The sequence below is a fragment of the Oryzias latipes genome, chromosome 10 (genome assembly GCF_053564925.1).
Source record: "Oryzias latipes strain Hd-rR chromosome 10, Olatipes_Hd-rR_3.1".
In the NCBI taxonomy this organism is placed as follows: domain Eukaryota; kingdom Metazoa; phylum Chordata; class Actinopteri; order Beloniformes; family Adrianichthyidae; genus Oryzias; species Oryzias latipes.
Genome location: NC_136246.1, coordinates 17,139,089 through 17,161,331, shown reverse-complemented (window position 1 = coordinate 17,161,331; position 22,243 = coordinate 17,139,089). Strand labels below are relative to the sequence as shown.

General features: G+C 37.7%; 1 protein-coding gene across 1 annotated transcript; it reads left to right on the top strand.

The window, feature by feature from the left end:
- The first annotated feature begins 99 nt into the window (after positions 1–99).
- Positions 100–14,074, top strand: LOC101163178 (neuronal acetylcholine receptor subunit beta-2-like). The gene is made up of 6 exons (XM_011480076.4): positions 100–293; positions 5,285–5,430; positions 6,443–6,487; positions 6,914–7,023; positions 9,836–10,820; positions 12,699–14,074. The coding sequence occupies exons 1-6, from the start codon at positions 242–244 to the stop codon at positions 12,852–12,854; spliced, it is 1,494 nt and encodes a 497-aa protein (XP_011478378.1). The 5' UTR covers positions 100–241; the 3' UTR covers positions 12,855–14,074.
- Positions 14,075–22,243: the final 8,169 nt, after the last annotated feature.

Sequence of the window (22,243 nt, the reverse complement as noted above, 5' to 3'; positions counted from 1 at the left end):
GAGTCGGTGCGCTCTAGCAGAAAGCATCCAACCTCTTCATCTCACGGCTCAGTCAACTGTCTGTACTCCTCTCCATACCTCCAAGCTTAAACTACTGACTCTCTATAGATCCCCCCCCTCAGCGAGAGAGCTATTATTTATTTTTCCTTGACATTTTTCCAAACTGAGCACAGAGCGCATCACTAGTCGGGACTCTTGATTTTCTTTTGCTGTAAGTTTTCGCACTGTCGGGGAGGAAGAGATGGCAGTCCCGGTGAAAACAGCACTGGCTCTCCTGGTTCTCACTGCAGGAAGTGAGTAGCTTCATCTTTTCAAGCGTTTCTGGAACGGAGCGCACGACTCCTGCTGTGCCTGCGGAGCTTCCATAGCTCCGCTTTGTATTTGTCCTAAGCGCTCTAATTGAATAATTATTACTCTTTCAGCAAATAAGTTGTATTTAGTGCTATATATTTGAATTCTCGGGCATTGTTTGTTAGTAGTTTGCCTTTAGACAGCACCATCAGGCAGGCCAGTGAGGTAAGTCGTTATATTTTCGTGCGTCAGACATTTATTTAAGCACGTGATTTTCGCTTCGCCACAATTAACCCGCGTATTGCTTAAACGCATCCACTGAATCGTGATAGGATTAGCTGGTTTTTACGCAAATTTGTTTTTGTGCAAATGTTACACTTGATTTAAAGCTTCAGACACATTAACTTCATTTATGACTCATTGAGCCGCTGCAGATTGTTCAGCGGTGTGCATGAAAAGTCGTGTACTGTAGGTGTTGTGTGTGGCCCCCACCGCGCTGAAAAAAACACCTGATGGGAAACCTTGATGCTTGTGAAAGTACCAGACGTTTGACGCAGACGTTCTTGTCAGTGAATGATTGGTGGAAGTTGGAGTTTCTCGTTCCTGTCAAATTGAAAACAAAAGAGTTGTGATTTGTTGCAGGAGCTGTCCCTGGTGCTGAAATGCAGAAAGAGCTGTTGAGGAAAGATTGATAATATTCAGAAAATTGTGTGCAGCTACTGAGTGTCATTTATAATGAATTATATGATAAATAATAGTATAGATTAACACAAATATAAATAATTTTCTAGTTAAACTGTAGCAAAAAATATAAGATATAAACTAAAATGAAGTCATTTGATAATAAAATATCTGAAAGCAAAGTAGCTCTGGACAGTGGTTCAGCATAGGATGTTTGTTTGCAAAATTGTATTTAAACAGAGCTATCTCAGTTATCTTATCTTAGGTCTATCTTAAACTCAACGACTCACCCGTGCTCTGTCAGCAGCTGAGGTGTTCATGACAGTTTCTTTCTCTGCAAGCAAACATTTACTGTGCTGTTCCTGTAGAACATAAACCTAATACGTCACCATAGGATTTGTTTTTCCTCATGTCTGGGCAATTGTCTCCCCTTTCCATTCTCTGCAAGTGTCCCTTGGCTTAACTTTTCTTTTCCCAGAATTCTTTGCTGCTATAGTATATATTTTCTTTGCTTCCTACAGTTTCACTTGCCAGTTAGATGCTTTTATTATTTAGGTAACATCTTTCATCTGTTGCTTTTGTAAACTCATTAAATATTCGAGAGTACTGGAAAACACAACATCCACGTTTTGCATTCTGTACTTATTTTTTATGATCTTCCTGCAGTTACACAGGTGGGCTGAAACATGCAGCTGTTTGTTTGTACCAGCAATCAGCAGGGCTAATTATCACTTTGTAGTTTTTTGAGGGAGAAAAAGGTTTACATGGTGTCACTGATTGAATGAATGGATGTATGGATAGATGAATGGATGGACGGATGGATGGATGAATGGATGGATGGACGGATTAAAGGCTGCATGGTCTTACAGTCAGCAATTTTATGTAAAGTTAACAGTGCGAGATCAGAAATAGTGAAAAAAGCTTCTTTATGACATTCACTGTCTCTAGAAGCAGGGCAAACAGGGGAGCAAGAAGTGAAGAAAGAAGATCAATTTTTACATTTCCCCTCAGATCTGTCTATCACAGATCTGTCAGGCAGTAGTTCATGTTGTGTAAGATTGAGTGACTAGTTGGAATTTGGTCACATGACATTAAAGGCATTTGTGTGGCATAAAGCTTGTCTTGGATGGCAAGACACACTGTGTGAATTCAGGTCAAGGACAGATGAAGAATACCTTGTTTTGGTCCACTTTATAGAACATCCTAAAAACAAATGTGCAAGATGTAAACTGTGAATCCGTGCTGTCATTATTCTAATCTGATGACACAAACCAACAATATATCTGAATCATCGTTGTTTTTTTGGTTTTTCGTGACGTCTGTGTGGATTTTATGTGGGCGGGACAGACTTGTAGAGTAATCTCTGATTGTGTTGGAGCCTCTGTGCATCAGAAATGCAGGTATTTTTATTTTAGTGACCATGAATTATTGAGGTGTGGAAAGTGCAGAAGCAGACAGGAGTGTCTGTGTGTGCCTGTGTGTGTGCAGCATGCTGAGTGTGATGAAACCTGCTGATAGGTACTCAACACTCCAGTGTCCCCCAGTTTTAAACTCATCTTAACAAATGCTGTCAAAGTTAACACCCTTCCCGCTTACATCACTGTGCGGAGTCAACGTCTCCATGACGGCAACTGTCTTCTCTTTCTTTTTGAGATGGGTTTATTTTTGTGCCGCATCTTTTACATTTTTAAGCAACAATGATAGCTCCTACTCTTGTCTGGATGAGAAGAGTCAGTGAAAAGCAGAGACTTATCTCACCATAGAATGGGCTTTTATTTTTGCAGGGACTGAGCAACACATGAATGTAAAAACAAAACAAAAACCCCATAGATTACATTGGGATTGTATGTAAGATGTACAGCTTGTATATCAAGCTGCATATCTTAATTTTATTTAACTAAATTTCAACTTTCATGAAATATTGTTACAAAAAGTAAAATGTTAATGGCAAAAAACAAATTTAAAAAGCTGTTAATGACAAAAAAAAACACAGGAGAAAACCAATTCGACACATGAAAATTCCAAAGAAAATTGTGTTTCAACCTCAAACCCTCCTTTCTGACGTTAGACCTCTTGAGAACTGGCGTCTACATTCGAGGACATCACATTGTGGGTTTGATTACCACTGTAGTTAATTCTGATTACCTGGGGCCCTGTGACTACGAAATAAAAAAGGTGAATCAAACAAGAGCTTGGATCTCAAGGTTAACCCTTGAACTGCTTGCTCAACCAAATGGGAGAAAAACTAAAACTAAAACTAAACTAAAAACGGATTGTGACAAAGAATTAGCAGGAAAAAAAAACAATTTTAAATTTAATTTTGTCTTGGTTGGGTAGTTGGGTAAATGTTTGATAAACTCATCAGCCAATCTGCTTTGCAGTGAAAGGAAGGATTAATACTAATACTAATACAACCAACAATCTCTTGCTTTTTTCCTCATTTTAACTGCAGGAGTTGACATTACCTAATGTCCAGAAATAAAAATTCTCTTAGAGAATGGGAAACAGAAATTCTTAAACATCTAATGATGTTGCAAACCTGTTAAAAAACTGTCATTTTATTTGAAATAGCAGAGATTTGATTGTGTAGTTGAAGCTAATTGTGAGTGTGTTTAAGACTGGTATACCAAATTCTCTGTGTGCTTTGAACAAATGTGCACACCAAGAGCGGTTGTCGAGTATTATGTCTAAATCTCATTATACAAATGAACAAATCCTCAATTCATTCTCCTTTATCAGATAATTCCACTATTCAGGGAGGAGTTCTGTCCCTCAGTTTGATGTTGTTGTGGTTTGTTGTGATGTGTTTCCTGTTGTCCCCTTTTCCTGTGACACGTCTGTGTCTGTTCCTGACAGACAGGCCATTGTGTCTGACAATATTTACCCCCGAGTGTCTGTCACAGCTGCTCAGATCAGATGCTTGTGTCTCCTCTTCAGATGGAGGGCAGTCAGTCACGGGTTTCTACAGACGGATGGTGTGAGAGGAATGCATGTCTCCACTGCTCCCGCCCACTTTAAGACCTTCATTCTTCATAATAGCTGCTTCTCACGTGTCAAAAATATAGTTGACAGTTGAACATCATGTGCCAGGACAGTATGTGAACAGTGCAAGGAATATTCCCATTAAAAAGTAACTCCATGTGTCTGCTGCAGTAAGAAGATATTCACATCTGACATCTGAGTGAGACTTTAACTACCCGACCAAGGCAAAACTATACAATGAGGAATATTCTGTTGTATTTCCTATAATATATAATTACTTATAATCCAGCAGGAATTGTGGGGTTTAAAGGACAAATAACGGAACTGAGAATTAAATTGGATTATTTCAAACTGTTTGGTGTAACAAAAGCTCTCTGACCCAGTCATTTATGGTTTGAAGTAAATTATGGATGAAATCAGGCCTGTGGTGTTAGTGTGTGTGTGTTGTTTGTGACAATGTTGTCATGTGCAGGGGGGTGGCTAGAGAGCCGGTTGGACCCAGAAGCAGAGGCGGAGGCACGAGGATCAGGGACTAGTGGGTTTAATACAAGAAAACAAACAAAAAGCGCTGCAGAGCAGGTTCACAAAACAAAAACAAAAACAAAAACTTACTTGGCGAGGCATGAAACGTGGACGAGGCAAGAGACAGGACCATGGCCTAGACAGGACATGAACACCATAACAGAGGTAATGAACCAGCACAGGAGGAAGGCAAAGACAAGACTTAAATACAGACAGGGCAGACAAGACACAGGTGGACACGATCAGGGCTGATGGGGACCAAAGGAAGTAAAACTCAAGAAACAAGACAAGACAGGACCTTTCAAAATAAAACAGGAAACAGAAAACAAGACAGAACAAGAACTAAGACGAAAAACAAGACAACAAACTCAAAACCATGACAAATGTGACCCTATGGTACTGTGTAAAGTTGCACTGCAGGATGGAGGAATTAAAATCGCGTGTATGTTGATGCCATGGACGGTTGCTCTTATTGCAAAGTCTTTACATAATATGTTTTATCACAGCAGCACATATTGGTGACTGTATGGCACAAGATTTTAGATTGTTTTTGCACATTATGTGTCAGTTTCCAGTTATGGATCTGTTACATGTTTTTAATAACTTTGACACCAATTAACATCAAATGAAGTTGAATAATGACAATTGTGGGGGAGCTCTTTGAAGTACAAACTTCAACCCAGATTTAGTGAAAGGGATCAACATGTTAACAACTGAAACTGAATCCCAGCTTTCTCAAGGTCTTATTCTCAGTTATGATCAAGACAGTTTTCCTTTTGTGATTATGTCCTTATTTTTGTGTGTGCAGCTGCCTCGTGTGCAGAGGTAGAGGAGCGACTAGTAAATCACCTGTTGTCACCGGAACGGTACAACAAGCTGATCAGACCAGCTGTCAACAACAGCCAGCAGGTCACCATTTACATCCAAGTGTCTTTGGCCCAGCTCATTAATGTGGTGAGGAAGTACACTAATAAATCCATAAATCCATCCATCCATCCGTCTGTCTGCCGTCCGTCCATCCATCCATCCATCCATCCATCCATCCATCCATCCATCCATCCATCCATCCATCCATCCATCCATCCATCCATCCATCCATCCATCCATCCATCCATCCATCCATTCACCTGTACATAAACATATTTGTTAATTGATCTATCGATCCAAAAAATGGCTGGAATAAAGCCAAAATAGAAATTATGAATACTGACAAAGTATTCTGATCTTGTGTTGTCAGTAATAGCATTCGCTCATAACTTACTTGAAATGCTATAATCTTACATATAGGGCACATATTTCTGCACCTGCTTTTAGCATTGGTTTGAAAACGTTCTCTCTGGGGTTCACATTAAAAAAAGGGAATTGTGCAACCAACAAAACATTTCTTTGCAATAGGGGGTTACTTTAAATCCAAATTTGGTTACAAAGGAAGCAATGAGAGTGGAGTGTGTTGTAAAAATAAAAGTAGGAGCACAAGGACAGGTTCTTTAGTAATTCTGAGTTAATTTGACCAATATCTGGTAATAAATACGCTTGCCAGGGCTTTGATGTTTTATGAAGTTTTAAAAAAAATCCTTCTTTACTTCAATGTTTATTAAGGAATCACATATTTTTTTAGTGAAGTCTTGATGATTAAAAAAGTGTTTTAGCCTGAGAAAAACTTTGTTGCACGACGAACACTATCCCAGCTGTATTTAGTCAAAGCTGGGTAAACCCTGCATTTCCAGTTGAAGAAATCCTGGTCATGCACAGTCAAACCATGCAGACTCCAAACAGAATGGCCCCAGCTGGGAGTTGAACCAGGACCTCCCTCAGCTGTAATAATTGTACCGACACTGATAATCATGTCTGTACTGACCAAATGTTCATGTTTTACTTTAAATGGTTTGTGAGCACACACAAGATCATCTGAAAAGAACCACATGTCATCGTATCAACCCTGCAGGGATATTTGTCTGTGTTTCAGAATGAAAGGGAGCAGATCATGACCACCAACTGTTGGCTCACTCAGGTTTGTGTTCAGTATTTTTTTAAAATCTTTTTTCTTTGTAATGGTCTGTGCACTTATGTCTGCAGCCGCTTGCAGGGGCCAAGCAAATGGTATTATGTATGTATTAGTCATTGCAACACATAAAAATTCATGCTAACACACTGGTACGTCTTCACAGTTTGTTGCAGAAGAGCAGTTTGTACTATATGTAGTTGGTTCACTGGTGAGGTCGGCTCCATGCGAACACAGCAGCATGGCTTTGTAAAAAAACACAATTTGACAGCTGACTCAACTGGAACCTTCGTGGATGAACTAGCATGTTTATATTTTCTGACTTGATATATTGCATATTGGACCTGTTATTCTAATGCACATACAGCTTTTGTTTGCCCCGTCTGCATGGTCTCAAATGAAATCTATTCCTAGACATGTTCTCTTTTGCATCAGGGATGGAACGACTACAGATTAATGTGGGATCCTGATGAATACGATGGAATCAAGAAAATCCGTCTCCCATCACAACACATTTGGCTGCCGGATATTGTTCTTTATAACAAGTATGTTTCCTTTCTTTTGTGAAGAAATATTGTGTTTATGCATAAAATATGCACGATAGAGAATATCAGTCACATAAAAAACTAAAAGCATTTAAAAAGGTAATGATATACTAAAACCAGTGGAATGTTTGTGCAAAAGAACCTTTGAAGGTGGCTGAGTGAACTGTCCACCTCTACATACAGCTCTATCTGAAACTGTCTGGATTCAACGGTTCTATCCAGCAGTACACAATGTTTTGCTTTCACAAAGTGTTGCGATCCCTTGTTTGCAATAACTGCATTTGTGAAGGCCCGTACACACCGGGACGAATATTCGCCAGGCGTTATTCGCCAGTGTTTTTCGCCACGTTTTTTGTGTTCACACCCAGGCGATTTTCGCTGACGGTGAGACGAGCGAACATGCAATTTCATTCCCTGACATTAGATGGCGCTTAATGTAAACAGAAATACTCCTGTACACAAGGTGGCGCTGCGCAACTTTACGATTCTTAAAGTCGCTTTTCACTCAGAAGAAGAGAGCAAGTATTTACGCGCTTGTCAGAATAATACAAAGAAAACATGAATATTTCAAGCATCAGTAGCTCCAACTGGTACTTGGTTCGGGGATATTTTAGAATGTCCGTCATTATTTCTTTGCGGCAGTGTTGACGCTACTTGGCGTCTATCTTCTTCGCTGGTATGTGTGCTCAGCAAGGCAGTTTTGTGTTTGAGCGCCCCCAAGTTGTGTTTTACTGTAACTTCAGAAGCTCCAGACACGTGTGCAAAAGCGCCATTCTCATTGGTCGAATAGATTTCGACGCGACGCGTCGAAAAAAAAAAACGAACCCGAGGCGTTTTTTTTTTGACGCTTTGGCGCGTGGCGTTTTTTCGCGTCGGTGTGCACACTCTCATTGGTGCCCTTTGTTTAGTCACGAGGCGTTAAACGTCGGCGAAAATCGCCGGCGAAATTCGTCCCGGTGTGAACAGGCCTTCTGAGAGTTTACATCTTCGTCCAAAGTCTCTGGGTACTGAACCAACCAATCCAAAAAATAGTCATTGGTTCTGTGACCTTAATATGAAAGAAAATAGAATATTTTCCAGCAGTATCACCACTTGAGGCAAAACACTTGACTTTTTAATTACAATTGATTTTTACATAACTTTATATTATCCAAACTTATTAAAATGTTATCTTAGAACAGACTTATTCAAAATCTTAGTGGCTAATCTCTTATGTAGTTGCAGGGCTTTTGTGTCAACCATAAAAGAAGTCAGAGCCCAGAATTGATTTGCTTTTTTATTTTTTTGAAGAGTCATTATTTTTTAAACATTTACTATTAATGCAGTAACAAAATGTATAGTTAAATGGAACCAGGGTTTTGTACTTATTTACACACTTGATATAGACACCCAATTTAAACAAAAAATACTTTTTGTTCAAAAGGCACCAAAATTCTCAATTGACAATTAGATCTGGAATTTGGTTGTTCAATGAGAAAATCAGTGTTGCTGTTTACAATTTAAAATAATTAAATTTGATGTAAATAATGTAAAGATTTTCCATTAAGAGTTTAATTTAAAGTCAAAACTATAGTATTTCAAATAAAGGTGCTTTTTATGTGATATACATTTCAATTTTAAATTAGAAAAAGCATTTTTAAATTGAAAATCTTTTTTGTTTGAGCAAATGAAAAACAAATATTTGTTACAAGCACAGAGAGTGTAAATCCTACTCCTCTTTTTAATTTGACTTGTTCAGAAACCTCCCTTCTAAAACACCCAATTATTTGCTCTCCATTTAAAACGTTACTCTAACAGGAAGATCCAATTTCAAATCAAAGAACATCTGAACTCAGTAAATAAATGAATGCTCTCTAAAACAGACAAAAAACAGGAAACAGGACATCACCATCAAAATAAAACACAAGGCCAATAAAAACTCATGTAATTGGTTAACTAAGATAAACTGAAACAATATGATGACTCAAAATCGGTGAAGCTCCTTTTTGATTTTGATGTCTTTTGGTCTGGGAAATCAAAAGTCAGAGGAAGAAGTTGCAGTAACTCTATTTTTAATTAGCTTTTGTAAACCATCACATTACAGATTGTTTGATTCCTGGCTTACTTTATAATTGATGGAACTCATTTAATAATGCAACACCTGCAGTAATGGACAAGTGAAGAAAAAGAGTTGGTCTCAGCAGAAGTTAAATGTGCCACTGGTCTGCTGGGATGTCTCTGAGGTCAAACCTTCCTAATGTGTTGAAAAAAATAATTCAACTTTTGACCCATTCCACTGTTTGAAACAGTTTCTGTTAATCTGCAGATTTCTCACAGAAAAAGTATAAATAAACTTTAATTTTAGGATCATTTAAAAGAGAATAAAACCAAAACTACCAGTAGTACTAAAAGTTTGTGGAACTTGAAAACAACCAGAGTTTAGACAATGTCTAAAAGATTTTAAACTTATTCATCTAAATGGGGAAAAAATGGAAAAAATGGAAAAAGCAGAGAAGTCCTAAATGTAGAAAAGTGTTCATACCTGAGCGGTTTTAAAAAGAAATCTAAATTTTTGATGCTGAATAACTTACAGGAGAAAAAAAAGCCAGTGGGGTTGCTTATATGAACTTAGATTTGTTGCTAAAATATTGTCTGTCTGTAAAAAGGTTTTGTACTTGTAATAGGAGATTTGTGCGTCATAATCTCTGAAAATATTTTCTGGTGAGGTTTGTTATCAGGCTAAACTTTCTAACAAAATTAAAATCCTTTTGTGAAGATGTTAAAAATAATAATATCAAAGTCATTTACAATTTTTCTTTTCATCTGTTTGCAGTGCTGATGGGACCTATGAAGTTTCTTTTTACTCCAATGCTGTAGTATCTAACAATGGAGAAGTGGCCTGGCTTCCACCTGCTATTTACAAGTCTGCCTGCAAAATTGAAGTCAGGGATTTCCCCTTTGATCAGCAAAACTGCACCCTCAAGTTCCGTTCTTGGACCTACGACCACACAGAAATCGATCTCATCCTCCTCAGCGATTACGCCTCACGTGACGATTTCAAACCGAGCGGTGAGTGGGACATTGTGTCGCTGCCAGGAAGGAAGAATGAAGATCCGAACGATATCAGATACCTGGATATCACCTATGATTTTATCATTAAGAGGAAACCTCTGTTCTACACCATCAATCTGATCATTCCCTGCATCCTCATCACATCCCTGGCTATTCTGGTGTTCTATCTCCCATCCGACTGTGGTGAGAAGATGACGCTCTGCATCTCAGTTCTTCTGGCCCTGACTGTGTTCTTACTCCTGATCTCAAAGATAGTGCCACCTACATCTCTAGCAGTGCCTCTGATTGGGAAGTACTTGATGTTCGCCATGGTGTTGGTCACCTTCTCTATTGTCACCAGCGTTTGCGTGCTCAACGTGCACCATCGCTCTCCCAGCACACACACCATGCCACCATGGGTGAAGCGTGTCTTCCTGAACCAGCTGCCCTCCTTTCTGTTCATGCGGAGACCTGGCAGCTCCAACATCCGGGAGAGGTTTCGGAAAAAGCACCAGAAGCAGAAGTATGCAGAGCAGAAGCTGTGTGGAGCAGAAGGTGGGATTGGAGGCGGAGTGGCAGATTCCTCCTCTTCCGTCTTTGTGAACGAAGACTCAGCCAAGCGCTACGGCTGGAGGATCAGTGACCTGTCAGAAAACACAGAGTTCAGAAGGAGGATGACTCTTAAGAGCAACATTGATGTGGAGGATGCAGTGGATGGGGTGCGCTACATTGCTGAGAAGATGAAGAGTGAAGATGATGATGAAGGGGTATGTATTTGTTCTATATGTTTAGTAGTTTTTACCAGTTTATAAAAAAAAGGCTCCTAGGGGTGGAAATGATTCACTCCTACTTTCCGACTCATAATTTTTTGTTGCTGATCAAATTCATAGTGGATGTTGATTCACTGACCTTAAATCAATTCAGGACATCTTTAGCCAAAATTTTAACCAGTGCGACTTATAGATACATTTCTGGGTACTGATTAGTGCAGGTGAAGTTTTCCACATTCCTTGTATTTCTTGCAAGATAATCAAGTGTAAATTAAACGTGTGCAAACAAACAAGTAAACAAAAGTTATTAGCGAATTCATTCATATTTTAGTTTCATAAAGGTAAGCCCGCTGTTTAACCACATTAAAATAAGACAAACTAAACCTAATTACTATTACAATAGACCACACTGTATGGCCGCATGTCTTTGCTAAATTGTGTTTAGTGTTTACACACATTGGACTGCAATGATGGCTTGATCATTTTTCACTGTCATCATGTGTGTGTTTTCCGCTGTGATGCACTTGGTCATTTTTATGTTAAAGTAAAATAAACCTACCGTAACTCAATCCAAATGGTATTTTCCAGGATCAAAATAATCAATTTATTTGATTTTTGAACAATTTTTTAAAGGTACAGTTTAATTCGATTAACAACTTGCCTCAGACGGATGGATGAGGTTGCTTCATAGGAATATCAATTGATTCACTGATTAAATTGTTACACATGGCTCTGTAATTAATTATACGAATGCAAACATGCTTAGAGTTGCTATGTAGGTCTACTGACGCAAAGTCCTCTCATGGTTGTAAAGCAGTACCTTGAAGGTGACATGCAGCCTCTGTGGTTGTTTGAGACGAGGGGGTTCTCTTTAATTCAATTCAAATTATTATACAGTGATCAGGTCAGCATTTCACCTTACGCTGTAAATCGTTCTCAAAGTATTTCTTCTTTCAGAATATTTTATTTGACGTTTTTATGTAAAAATTGAATCATATCTTTTCTGAAGCTGATAAAACTCACAATTCAAGGTGCGTTCCCTGGAAGTGTAGTGTCTGGGATTTATCCTCCACACAAGACCAATCTCTTGAGGGGGTTGGTGAGCTTCAGTCAGCGCTGTGGTCAGCAACCATTTGGTGATTTAACAGCCCGATCTAACCATGATGATGAGCACCAAGCAGAGAGACACAGGCAGCAGTGCACAAGACCAATCAATAAATGTGGTCGCACCAGACACAGTCACATTTTGGAAGTTTTATGTTTAGTTCACTGCTGGTCCAAAACAAGCTAGTTTTCATGAATAAGATTAATTAACTAATTGATGTAAAATCGAAATGAATTTGCACTGTTACAAAGTAAAAGACTACCCGAACACTGTGGAGGTTACCTTTAAGAAAACTCAAGAAGACCCAAATTTAGCAGAAAAGACACATGGAAAGCAATAATATGAAGTGCATATCATGGGATTAAATTTGCTCTAACAGAAACAAAACATGCCACTCCTTACAATGTACTGCAACCAGGCTTCAGAATCGTCACTGAGACTCAGATCTGAATTCAGCTGCAGAATCTCAGTTTCATTGATGACCATCATCCACTAAAACGGCTGGCATAAAAAATGATTACTGACTACTTTGGGTTACACAAAAGAAAAGGAAGTAATCTGAAATTTCCCTTTGAGAAAGTCAATGCCAGCTTGTTAGCAGAGACTAATCTGGACTTCGTTATGGTAAGAGGTACCTGTTGACAAAGTGAAAACTAGTTTTGATGATAAATGTGTTACTATTACGCAACATTTTATTGTGTTTTAATGTATACGGTCGGTTTACGAATAATAATTCTCTATACTTTTATCAAATTTTCTCATCTCTGCAGATTATTGAAGACTGGAAATACGTCGCAATGGTGATTGACCGTCTCTTCCTTTGGATCTTTGTTTGTGTTTGTGTGGTTGGGACAGTGGGCCTCTTCGTGCAGCCTCTGTTTCAGAACTACAACACCCCCATTGTTGAGGACTTGGAGCATAACTGAAACCAGAGCATCAAACTCAAATTTTAACCTGACTGAGAAATGAACTTTAGTTCCCTTAACAAACACAGCTCTGGGATTTTTTGCCACATGAAAGGTTTCACACACTGTTCACTGCACCTTGACTGGAAAACCAGACTTTTCAAGCTTCATTCTGCCCTCATCCATCACCCGTCTTCTCCTGCTTTCTCTGTTCCACACCACGTTTAAACTAATATTTTATTTCCTCAAACCTGAGTGCTAAGGTTAGCCAAACTTGAGTAAGCAGTAATAAGAGGCAACAGCTAAAAAGAACAGTGGCCAAGAGGACAAGACTAGTTCTACAGCCAACGGCATCAAACTGTGAAAAAGAAAAAGGTGTTAGAGCAAACACTGTTATTGTCAATCTTTGTAACAGCAGTTTCTTTCTTTCACTCATTTTTTAAAATCTAACATCAAACAATAGCTACATTTTTGTTTCTTGATCAAATGTAATGGAAATAAAATGACTTATTATTTGGAACCATCAAAGACAGGAAGACACTAGTTTGTTTCTGATTTTAAAACCAGTAAAAAGCTATAAAATCGGATCCTTACATTGACAGTAAAGCCTTTTAGAGAAGCTCTGTGGAGATAAAGGATCTGGGATGCCCTTTTTCTTCACCAGTTCCATCTATACAGTTAGAGTTTACAATATTTAGGAAGAGACTAATGGCACAAGAAGCAACAGACTCTTTAAATAAAAATATCCAAGTTTAGTTTGAGAAAAAAGCTTTATTTAAATAAAAAAAAAAAGTTGTTGAAGAAGCTATAATAATGCAAAAAGGAGTTTGCTGCTCTCTGTGTCATTTGCGTAAATTTAAAGCTCTGGCTTTGAGCAGTTTACAGTCATTACCAAGGCAACAAGCAATAATATTTAACCATTAAAAGATTTTTTGCAATTAGTATGCATTTGATGAGACAGATTGTTTCACTGTGTTTTTTTATTAGGTAAGACAACTTGTCTGTGCCAACTGCACTCACCTGTCACTGCTGCTAATGTTTACCAGCAAAAATGCCTGGTTAAATGTTACTTTGTTAATTGTTTTGTCATTTAGTAGAGGACTGAAAGACACTATTTCTTTTTCTCCCCCCTCCTCAGTCACTTATGTTTTGTGGGTTTTATCCTTTAAAATTAAAACTGAGGTGGGGTTTATGTATCTCGCAAAGAGGGATTAATAAACGGAAATGAGAGTAACAAATGATCACAACAAAATGTTTTAACAGTTCTTTAATCTCCAGTTTTTGGTTTATTTTTTAAAAATAGACATATGTTACCAAAGCTCAGGCTCTTTTTCAACCTCTGTTGTAGATTTAGTATTTCTTCTAGCAGATGCATGTATTTATACTTGATATATGACATGTTGGAAAAAAGTAACATTTATTCAGCAACGTCTTCATGGGACATGCATTTGCTGCCACAGTTTGCTCTGTCCGGGTACGAAGTGAAAATGGGCCAGCTGACCACAAATTCATCAAACAGTCTAGGAACCTTAGGGCCCGTCACCTCACCTTCTGTTAAGATGCCAGCGAGGCCATATGACCACTCCAGAGACAATCTGTGAATGAGTGCACGCATCAGAAATCCAAAAAAACTGTAATATGATGCTTCCATATCTGTACTGGCCTGCAGCTTCCTCCTCAAACATAGAGTTTATAAATCCTACTTGCTTCCTTACTATTTGATAGGAAGTCGTGAGGATGATGAAGGTATCAGATGGCACTTGCAATTTTTCTGTACATGCCACGGATAATGAACTTTTCCTAGACCAAAGTTTATGGGTTTTTTTTAATTTGCTAAACTGTTTACATTAAAAAATTAATCAAAAAATATACTGAGAGTAAACAATTTCACTTATCATTCAGGATAAACATTGTAAATGATACATTATTACATCTTTTAAAAAAAGATAATAACCCAAATTACACATAATAATACATTTTACTAATGACATAGTTTTCCATCAGTCATACAAGCTGAGTTTCAGATTGTTGCACTGACTCGTGGAGTTTTCCATCATAATTTTTTACATTTTCTAAACACAAAATTAACCCCCTCATGCCTGACTTTATTTCCAATTTATGAAAAAATATTCTTCAGTGTTTTTTCCTATCAAGTGAAGTCATGGAGTAAATGGTGCTTTGTAAATTAACGACATGGGATGAAGGAGTTAAATGAAGATGTGACATAAAGCTGTAATTATTTTAGTTTTGCAAACTAAGTTTTGTGTAAAAGACAATGTCTGCGTGCACACAGATAACACTGACTTGGAGGTGAACCTGTTTTAACCCATAACCAGGTCTAAACCCGCACACAACTGTGTGAGGAGCAGCCAAATCCCTTCACAGTGTGGGGTTGGAATGAACAAACATGGATGTGCATGTGCACACATACTGACTTAATCCTGTCTGTATAGTAACAGCCAGTGAACTGGAATTGGGTTTAGCAATATATATTTTTGCTCTCATCCTTGTATTACACATAAATTAGATTCTTGACATTTGCATCAATTTCCATTAAGAGAGGCTGCATGAGTGTGAGGAGGACGAAGGGTTTGAAGGGGCTGGCTGGTGAGATTAGTGGTCTGAGAGAGGCTGAATATTGGAGTTTTTCTAATTTAAACTCCATGTGTTTGTTGATCAGTGAGTGCTCCCGAAGAACAGATATCAAGTCTCAAATATATTTCGTTGATTAGTCAAGCTTTTGGTACGTCAGGGATTATTAGTCTCTTACTTACATCAGTGTCACCGCCAGACACTGATGCATAGGTTGTTTTGGCGGATCCTGCATTATTTTTGCTGCTACTGACTCCTGTATCAGCAGCAGATGTTATATTTTCTTCAGTCTCTTCTTCTGTTGTCATTCAAGCATGAAGTTCAGACTAAGACATTCACATCAGTTAGTAAAATTTACGATATATAAGACAGTGAAAATGACCATGTATAAAAATATGTAAAAATAAAAGATATTCTATTATGATCTATAAAATGATATGGGGTTGTAGAGGAAATTTCTTCAAGCAATTTGAGCTTTTCAACTTTTATCTTTGTTCTTTGTTAGTTTGTGTGTTAAAATTATGTTTTTCCCTGTCAGGCTAGATTTTCCCTTGAAACTATCAGCTTTTTTTCTGTCAGTCTACTTTTCAGATTTTGTCAGACCTTCCTCAGGTTGATTTTTCCTTAGTTAAGTTCATTTTTTTAAGTTGTAGTTTTTGCCAAAAAAACTACTTTACTCAACCATCAAAAAATGACACAAATCATTTTAGGTAAATCTTATGCTCACATAATTCTCTGTGCCAGCTAATTTTTTTTGAAAAATCAAATGACCACAACATAATTTTGTAGCAGTACCTATACCCTAGCTTCGTTCTTTTTTCTTTTTTTTACAGTCTTTACAAGAACTTTCACTTTTTTTTGGGGCTATTTTCAAAGGTTTTATACATTATTAATGTTCACATTTGAATGTAAAATATTACTTAATACGTGCTAATCAGTAGAAGGTGATTTGCTGTGGTGACCCCACAGCAAAGTCTCCTTTATTCGAACGGAAAATTTATTTTAAAGCAAGGCTACTCTGGTTAAGCATTAATTTTTTTTACTTCTCTGCCCATGTCTGCTGGTATGACAAAAGACAAAAATCACTAAAAGTTGCAAAAATGTTAAAATTATTTCTGGTTTCTATTTGAAACTCTAATTTTTGTCCTTTAGGGTTAAATGCTCATTTTTTTAACCTTTGCTGGACGTAAAAACAATTTTTGAAAGAAGTTTTTAGTTTATTTCTTTATTCGTAGTTGCTCTAATGTAGTAACTCTTTTTCTTTTTCAACCTTTTTCCCATCTCTTTTTTTTTTTTTTTACCCGTATGCCCTTTCTGTAATTTGCTTGTGTCACCAAACAGGCAGACAGCTGGTTCCAATTGTAGAAGGTTTATTAGCTTAGCTAAAAGTCCACAAAGCTAAATCAGGGTCAGGCAGGCAGGGGTAAATAATGAGCATGGGCGCATCAGAGACGAGACTAGAGTAGTCAGGATCCAGGCGAGAATCTGGGCTTGTGACAGGCAAACGGAGACAGAGACGGAGACGGAGACGGAGATGGAGATGGAGACAGAGATGGAGACAAAATAGGGTCAGGTAATCAGAAGATCAGGTCTGAATATGCCACTCTGTAATGCTGGCAGAGTGGCACAAACAATACTTTGCACTGAATGACGCTCAGTACAGTGCTTAAGTGTACTGTCAGTGATTGCACATGAGAGTCAGGTGTGGGGCATCTAGAAACTGTGCTGGGGTTGGGAGATGTAGTGTGTTTAGAACTCTGGAGAGGTTTCCCGCTGATGACCAGAGGGGGAGAAACAGCTCTGACTTCTGACACCTTATTTATTAATTCATTCATTAATTCATTCATCTTCTTCCGTTTTGTCTCTTTTGGGATCACGGGCTGTCGGAGCCTAACCCGGCTTGTCGCAATCAGCTTATTTTTCCATTTTGTTATATTTTCTTTTATACTTGGAACCCATTTTTTCTAATTAATTTCTCTGGAGACTGTGACAGGGTTTTTCTCAGCAGTGACGAAATAAAAAACTCGAAAATAAAATGACCAAGCCAACAGACTCCAAAGATCTAACAATGGGACTTTATTGTTCACAAAAGAAAAAGAAAATATCAGAGAAAGAATACAACTGTCTCTGGGATAGCTTGTTGCCACCACTGCAACCAAGACTGCTCTGTCCCAACTGGGAAAAATTCACCCCTCATAAAAGCTTACCCCCTCCCACAGGGCAGTTCACCACACACTTCTTTAGAAGAAATTCATGCCTTGCAGCAGCCTGGAGGATTCCTAAACATTACACCAAAATTACAGATATTTAAAAAAAATAGCAACAAATGAAATACAGAAATAAGTTTGAATCAGTTAGACAGAAAGGGAAACAAAGCAAAAAAAACCAAAACACCCAAACAATTCTAAAATTTGACGTCATTTCCTGTTTCCTGTGGATGATATGTATGCTGATGTGTGCAATGCTATAGTTTGTGGAGGGAAACTTAGATGGTGAGTAAGATTCAATTGAAACTAAGTGTGCACCCTTAGAATTAAAGAAATGATAAGTTGTGTTAAAATGTGAATATTTGTTTGCCTGGGTGTGTCCGGTGAAAACTATAAACTGCCACTAGGCTCGGAGAAAAGAGACAAACCATTTTTGAGGTGCTGTTCTGCAACCTGTGACAGTACTTCATCACAGACATGTTTGAACATTCTTTCCTTAGATTCTTTTTTGTGTTCTTTCATATTTTATTTCGGTACATTTTTTCCACAACATGTTTTTAATCTTGAATACAGTCATCAGTCAAACCTTTTAATGCATGAGACTGCACCATGTTTCTGGTGTTTTTCTGTCCTTACTTATATTAACATGATGTACAGTCACATAAAACTAATCATTTCTAATTTCCGTTTAATTAATTCTGTCAAAAGAAATGATAAAATTAAAAATCTAATTTGTCTATACTTTGTTCGCCTATTCCATGGCCTTGAGGCTGTGGATGAACATTATTGTTACTTTGTTTTTTTCGTTATTGATTTTGATTGCTTTTGTCGAATTTTAGAGTTAAAATGTCTAACATTCCATTTACAAGTGCTCCAAAACAACTGTCTTGCACTCTCAGCTCTTGTTCAGACAACAGTAGTACAGCTGCTGTACTGTTAACAGCGGTTACCTTGTGGTCTCCTCGTGGGGTCAGGAAGCGTGACCAAAGACATAAAAGTAGGCGAATGGAGCAAGAGAGCAGAAAGAAGCAGCAAAAAATAATGACGGAGATGATAAAACTCTGCCATAAACAAGGAGCACTGCATTGTTTTTACCTGATATTAAGAAAATCGGCATAAAAAAACATTTAGATTACATTTTTGTTAAAATTTTAAATTGTTTTAATTTTTACGCATATTCTCATAAGAAATTAACTGAGACGATGCTTGAAAGGTTTAACTGAAACACACATAAATCAACACACGCAGGCAGAAATACTTTTCCAAATCAGATAAGCATCAGCTCCTATCTCATGTTTGCACTGGCATGTTTTAAATCTATTCTTTTCCCATGTTATAATCAGACTCCCGCACCTGGATACTTCTTGTTGAGTGTCAGCAGTTTCATCTGTTTCCCGTTGCCGGCTGTTGTCCTCCATCACAGCCATAAGACATCCCTTTGGAATTTATACCTGCCATTTCAGCTCTGTGGTCGATATTTATGAACTACATTAGTGCATTACAGAATGTGTTGCTGCCATGCTGTTGAGTCAGGCTGCTATCAATCTTTTCCTCTGAGCTGCTGAGCCACAGAGACGTGGTCCAAACACTTTGCAGGGATTTAAACTGGGCCTGGGGCTGTTGAGTAACTCACCAACTAGGAATAAAAGGTCTTATGAAGTGCTGGTTGATCAGAGGGCATGCTGCTCACTAGTGGTCGAAGATTTTACTGCAGAGTGGGCTGCTGCCATCAGGTAGGCTTCTAAAGCTTGAAATTCTTAATTTCATGTAGATTTATGAATTGCAGAGTCAGATAAGAACTAAAATTGACATCTTACAGGGATGAGACTGCATCAACAAACTTGTCATGCAGCAGCTTGCTCCAGAAATGTCACCAGGTATCTGATTTAAAAAAAAAATTAAAGAAAATAGCATGACGATGTTTCGACACATTGCTGTAAGGCTGCTGACAGGGATTGGGCCGGTTGTTAATCAGGGTATTTCTAACACATTTCAAACTGATTAGAAATGCCCTGGATCTTTGAGGAGCACATCGTCTGTAATGGCACGCTCAGCTGGGAGGCTTTTCTTCTTTTGCAGACATGAGAAGGTCTTGCATTGACCTCATCAGGCAGCAGCTGCTTCACCTAAAATGGCACAAATGAACAAGGACATGATAAAATATAAGATCAACAAAAGCATAACAACAAGGTTGTTGCGTTGCAACACATTCTCTTACATTCATTTTAGTTTGGGAGAGAAAAAAACAGGAATGTGCTCAAACAGGAGTTCATGACAAAAAAATGGAGTTCATAGGGAGAGTAGTCACAGAAATATAGCAGTTTAATTAGCAGCAATTGGCTTTAATCAGATATCTCTGACTTGTGCTGTGAAGGGATTTAATGACTTGCTAAAGGCTGGAATCAAGTGCAGCATGACCAGCCTCACCGCTTAGAGTGGACACTTGGTAAGAGAGAAACAAGCAGGAAAATGTTGTTAATGGGAGCTGAAGATAAGAAAGGATCAATTTAAGCTGAGGATGAGTTGATGGGAGGGGGGGATTGAGGTCTGGTTTGCATGAGGGCTGAGTGGGGTCATAGAATGGAGCGTGACTGACATTTTTGACCAATGTGGAGAGAAAAACAGGTTTTTAGAGTGGGCCTGTTGAAGTGATATGATGGTAGAGTGAATAAATATTGGACAGAACCAAAAAAAATGATTAGAAAAATTTTGTCTTTTTTCTGTTGGACCTGCAGGAAGTAAAAATGAAAGTGATTTTATATAATGATTGCTTCAGGGTGGTGAAATCTTTTGTAGCTGGCTAAAAGAATATCATCCACAATTAGTATCTAAATAAAAGTCATTTTCTGCACCAATTTAATTGAAAAAAAATGTCCATTTAACTTTCAGACATTTGTTCATTTTGAACTGTGGTAAAAATCTGGATTTAAAACACATTTGTGTTGTAACTGTTTAGCAGTCTTAAGACAACCAGTGGCTTTTCTTGTAATGGTTTTTCATGTAATTTTGTTTTGGTTTAAAATGTTATGTTTATTTTTTTTTTGTATTTTTATTTTTATTTTTCATTGTGATCTGTAATGTGTTTTTGTGATGAGTGATTTGTTGATGTGATTTACACTTCAAGGCCACCGTACAATGGGAGCACTAAGCTGAAACTTTATAAACAAGTAATAAAATATTTATTTACACTAAATACTTTTTCCTAGATATAGGGTTAGGCACTGGATGGGATGCAAAAATTGTGATTTGATCTCTTATTTATGTTTTCATCCAGAACCAGAAGTGACAGCAACCTTGGGCTAGAGCAAATCAAATTGAAATACTACTTCCTTATTTCCTTCTAATAAAAATATTTAGTATGGATAAAAACCTCAGTCAGCAATAGTGCCCACTGAGTTCATTTAATCTTACATGTGGTTGAAATTTCTACCCAAGAATCTCTTAATGCCTCTTGATTTCTTAACACCTAACCAATCTGCAAATAAATTAGCAAAAGTGATATTATAAAACAAACAACATTAAGATAGGGGAACATTTTTCAAATCATGAGACAGTGAAGAAATATTGAAGCAAAGTGATATTAAAATGTAATTATTTTTGTGAAAACAAGATGTGCTAACTAAACAAATTATTCTAAGGTCTTGAAAATATCAGCCACTTTGATAAGAGGTTAAGACTGTTCTTATCCAGCAGAACAAATTCTCTCCTTTAAGTAAAAATGGATGAAACCAACTTCTAATACTTCCTCATGAATCTTTTTTTGAGCAGTGATGGACACATTTAATGATAGTTGGATGTTTTATTATTTTCCTTTTGCACATCAGTACTGAGGCGTCTGGTGTGCTGGCTCAACCCCATGAAAGCACAATATTTTTATTTGCCAGACTCTCATCAATATGTCCCTAATCTGTGCAAACAATAATCTGAACTGTTATTTTTTTTTAACACTGGATCATCCCAATTAAAACTTTCTATTTTTCCTGCAGGAGATGATTTATTTTCTAATTAGGTCAAAACACAAAGCCTGCTGCTGCAATTATCAACAATGAGAAAAGCTGAGCATGAATATTACATTTGATCGAGGAGTGACAAAAAAATTGTTGCTGAAAGACACCTAATCTTTGCGGATTTATATAGAATCCCACTGCAGGTACAAACATGGTAAAAATGCAATCAGCAGGGTCGGGGAAGTTATTGCTAAAACTGCCTAAAAAAGGATGTCATCATCAGCAAAAGCTAGTTTGCAAGTTGTTTATATGTGGACATCACATCCCGTAATGAAGCAGAGCAATAACCTGCTTGCGGGACTGTAAGATGAAACCCACTTGAGCTGTCTTCTCTAATGTCATTCAGGTTTAATCTCTGCTAACAGCTCTCTGTGCTGCCTCGAGGTTTACTTACTGTGTGATCTCCTGCAAACAGCCTTTCTAGCATTTTCACTTTTCATAGCAGGAAACAAGTGTATATAATCGCATTATCATCCGCCCTGTGCCAACAATTGAGACTGTGCTATAATTATGGCTTCATATGAGACATTTGCAGACATTCAGCTAGAGACTGGAACGAAAAGAGAACTGAGGCTGAGCTTGAGACACGTGTAAATGAAAAAAG

Excerpts from the sequence above, each read along its gene's own strand:
- LOC101163178 (XM_011480076.4), top strand. The coding sequence starts at position 242 with ATGGCAGTCCCGGTGAAAACAGCACTGGCTCTCCTGGTTCTCACTGCA. Across the intron at positions 7,024-9,835 it reads GATATTGTTCTTTATAACAA|TGCTGATGGGACCTATGAAG; the intron begins GTATGTTTCCTT and ends ATCTGTTTGCAG. Across the intron at positions 10,821-12,698 it reads GTGAAGATGATGATGAAGGG|ATTATTGAAGACTGGAAATA; the intron begins GTATGTATTTGT and ends TCATCTCTGCAG.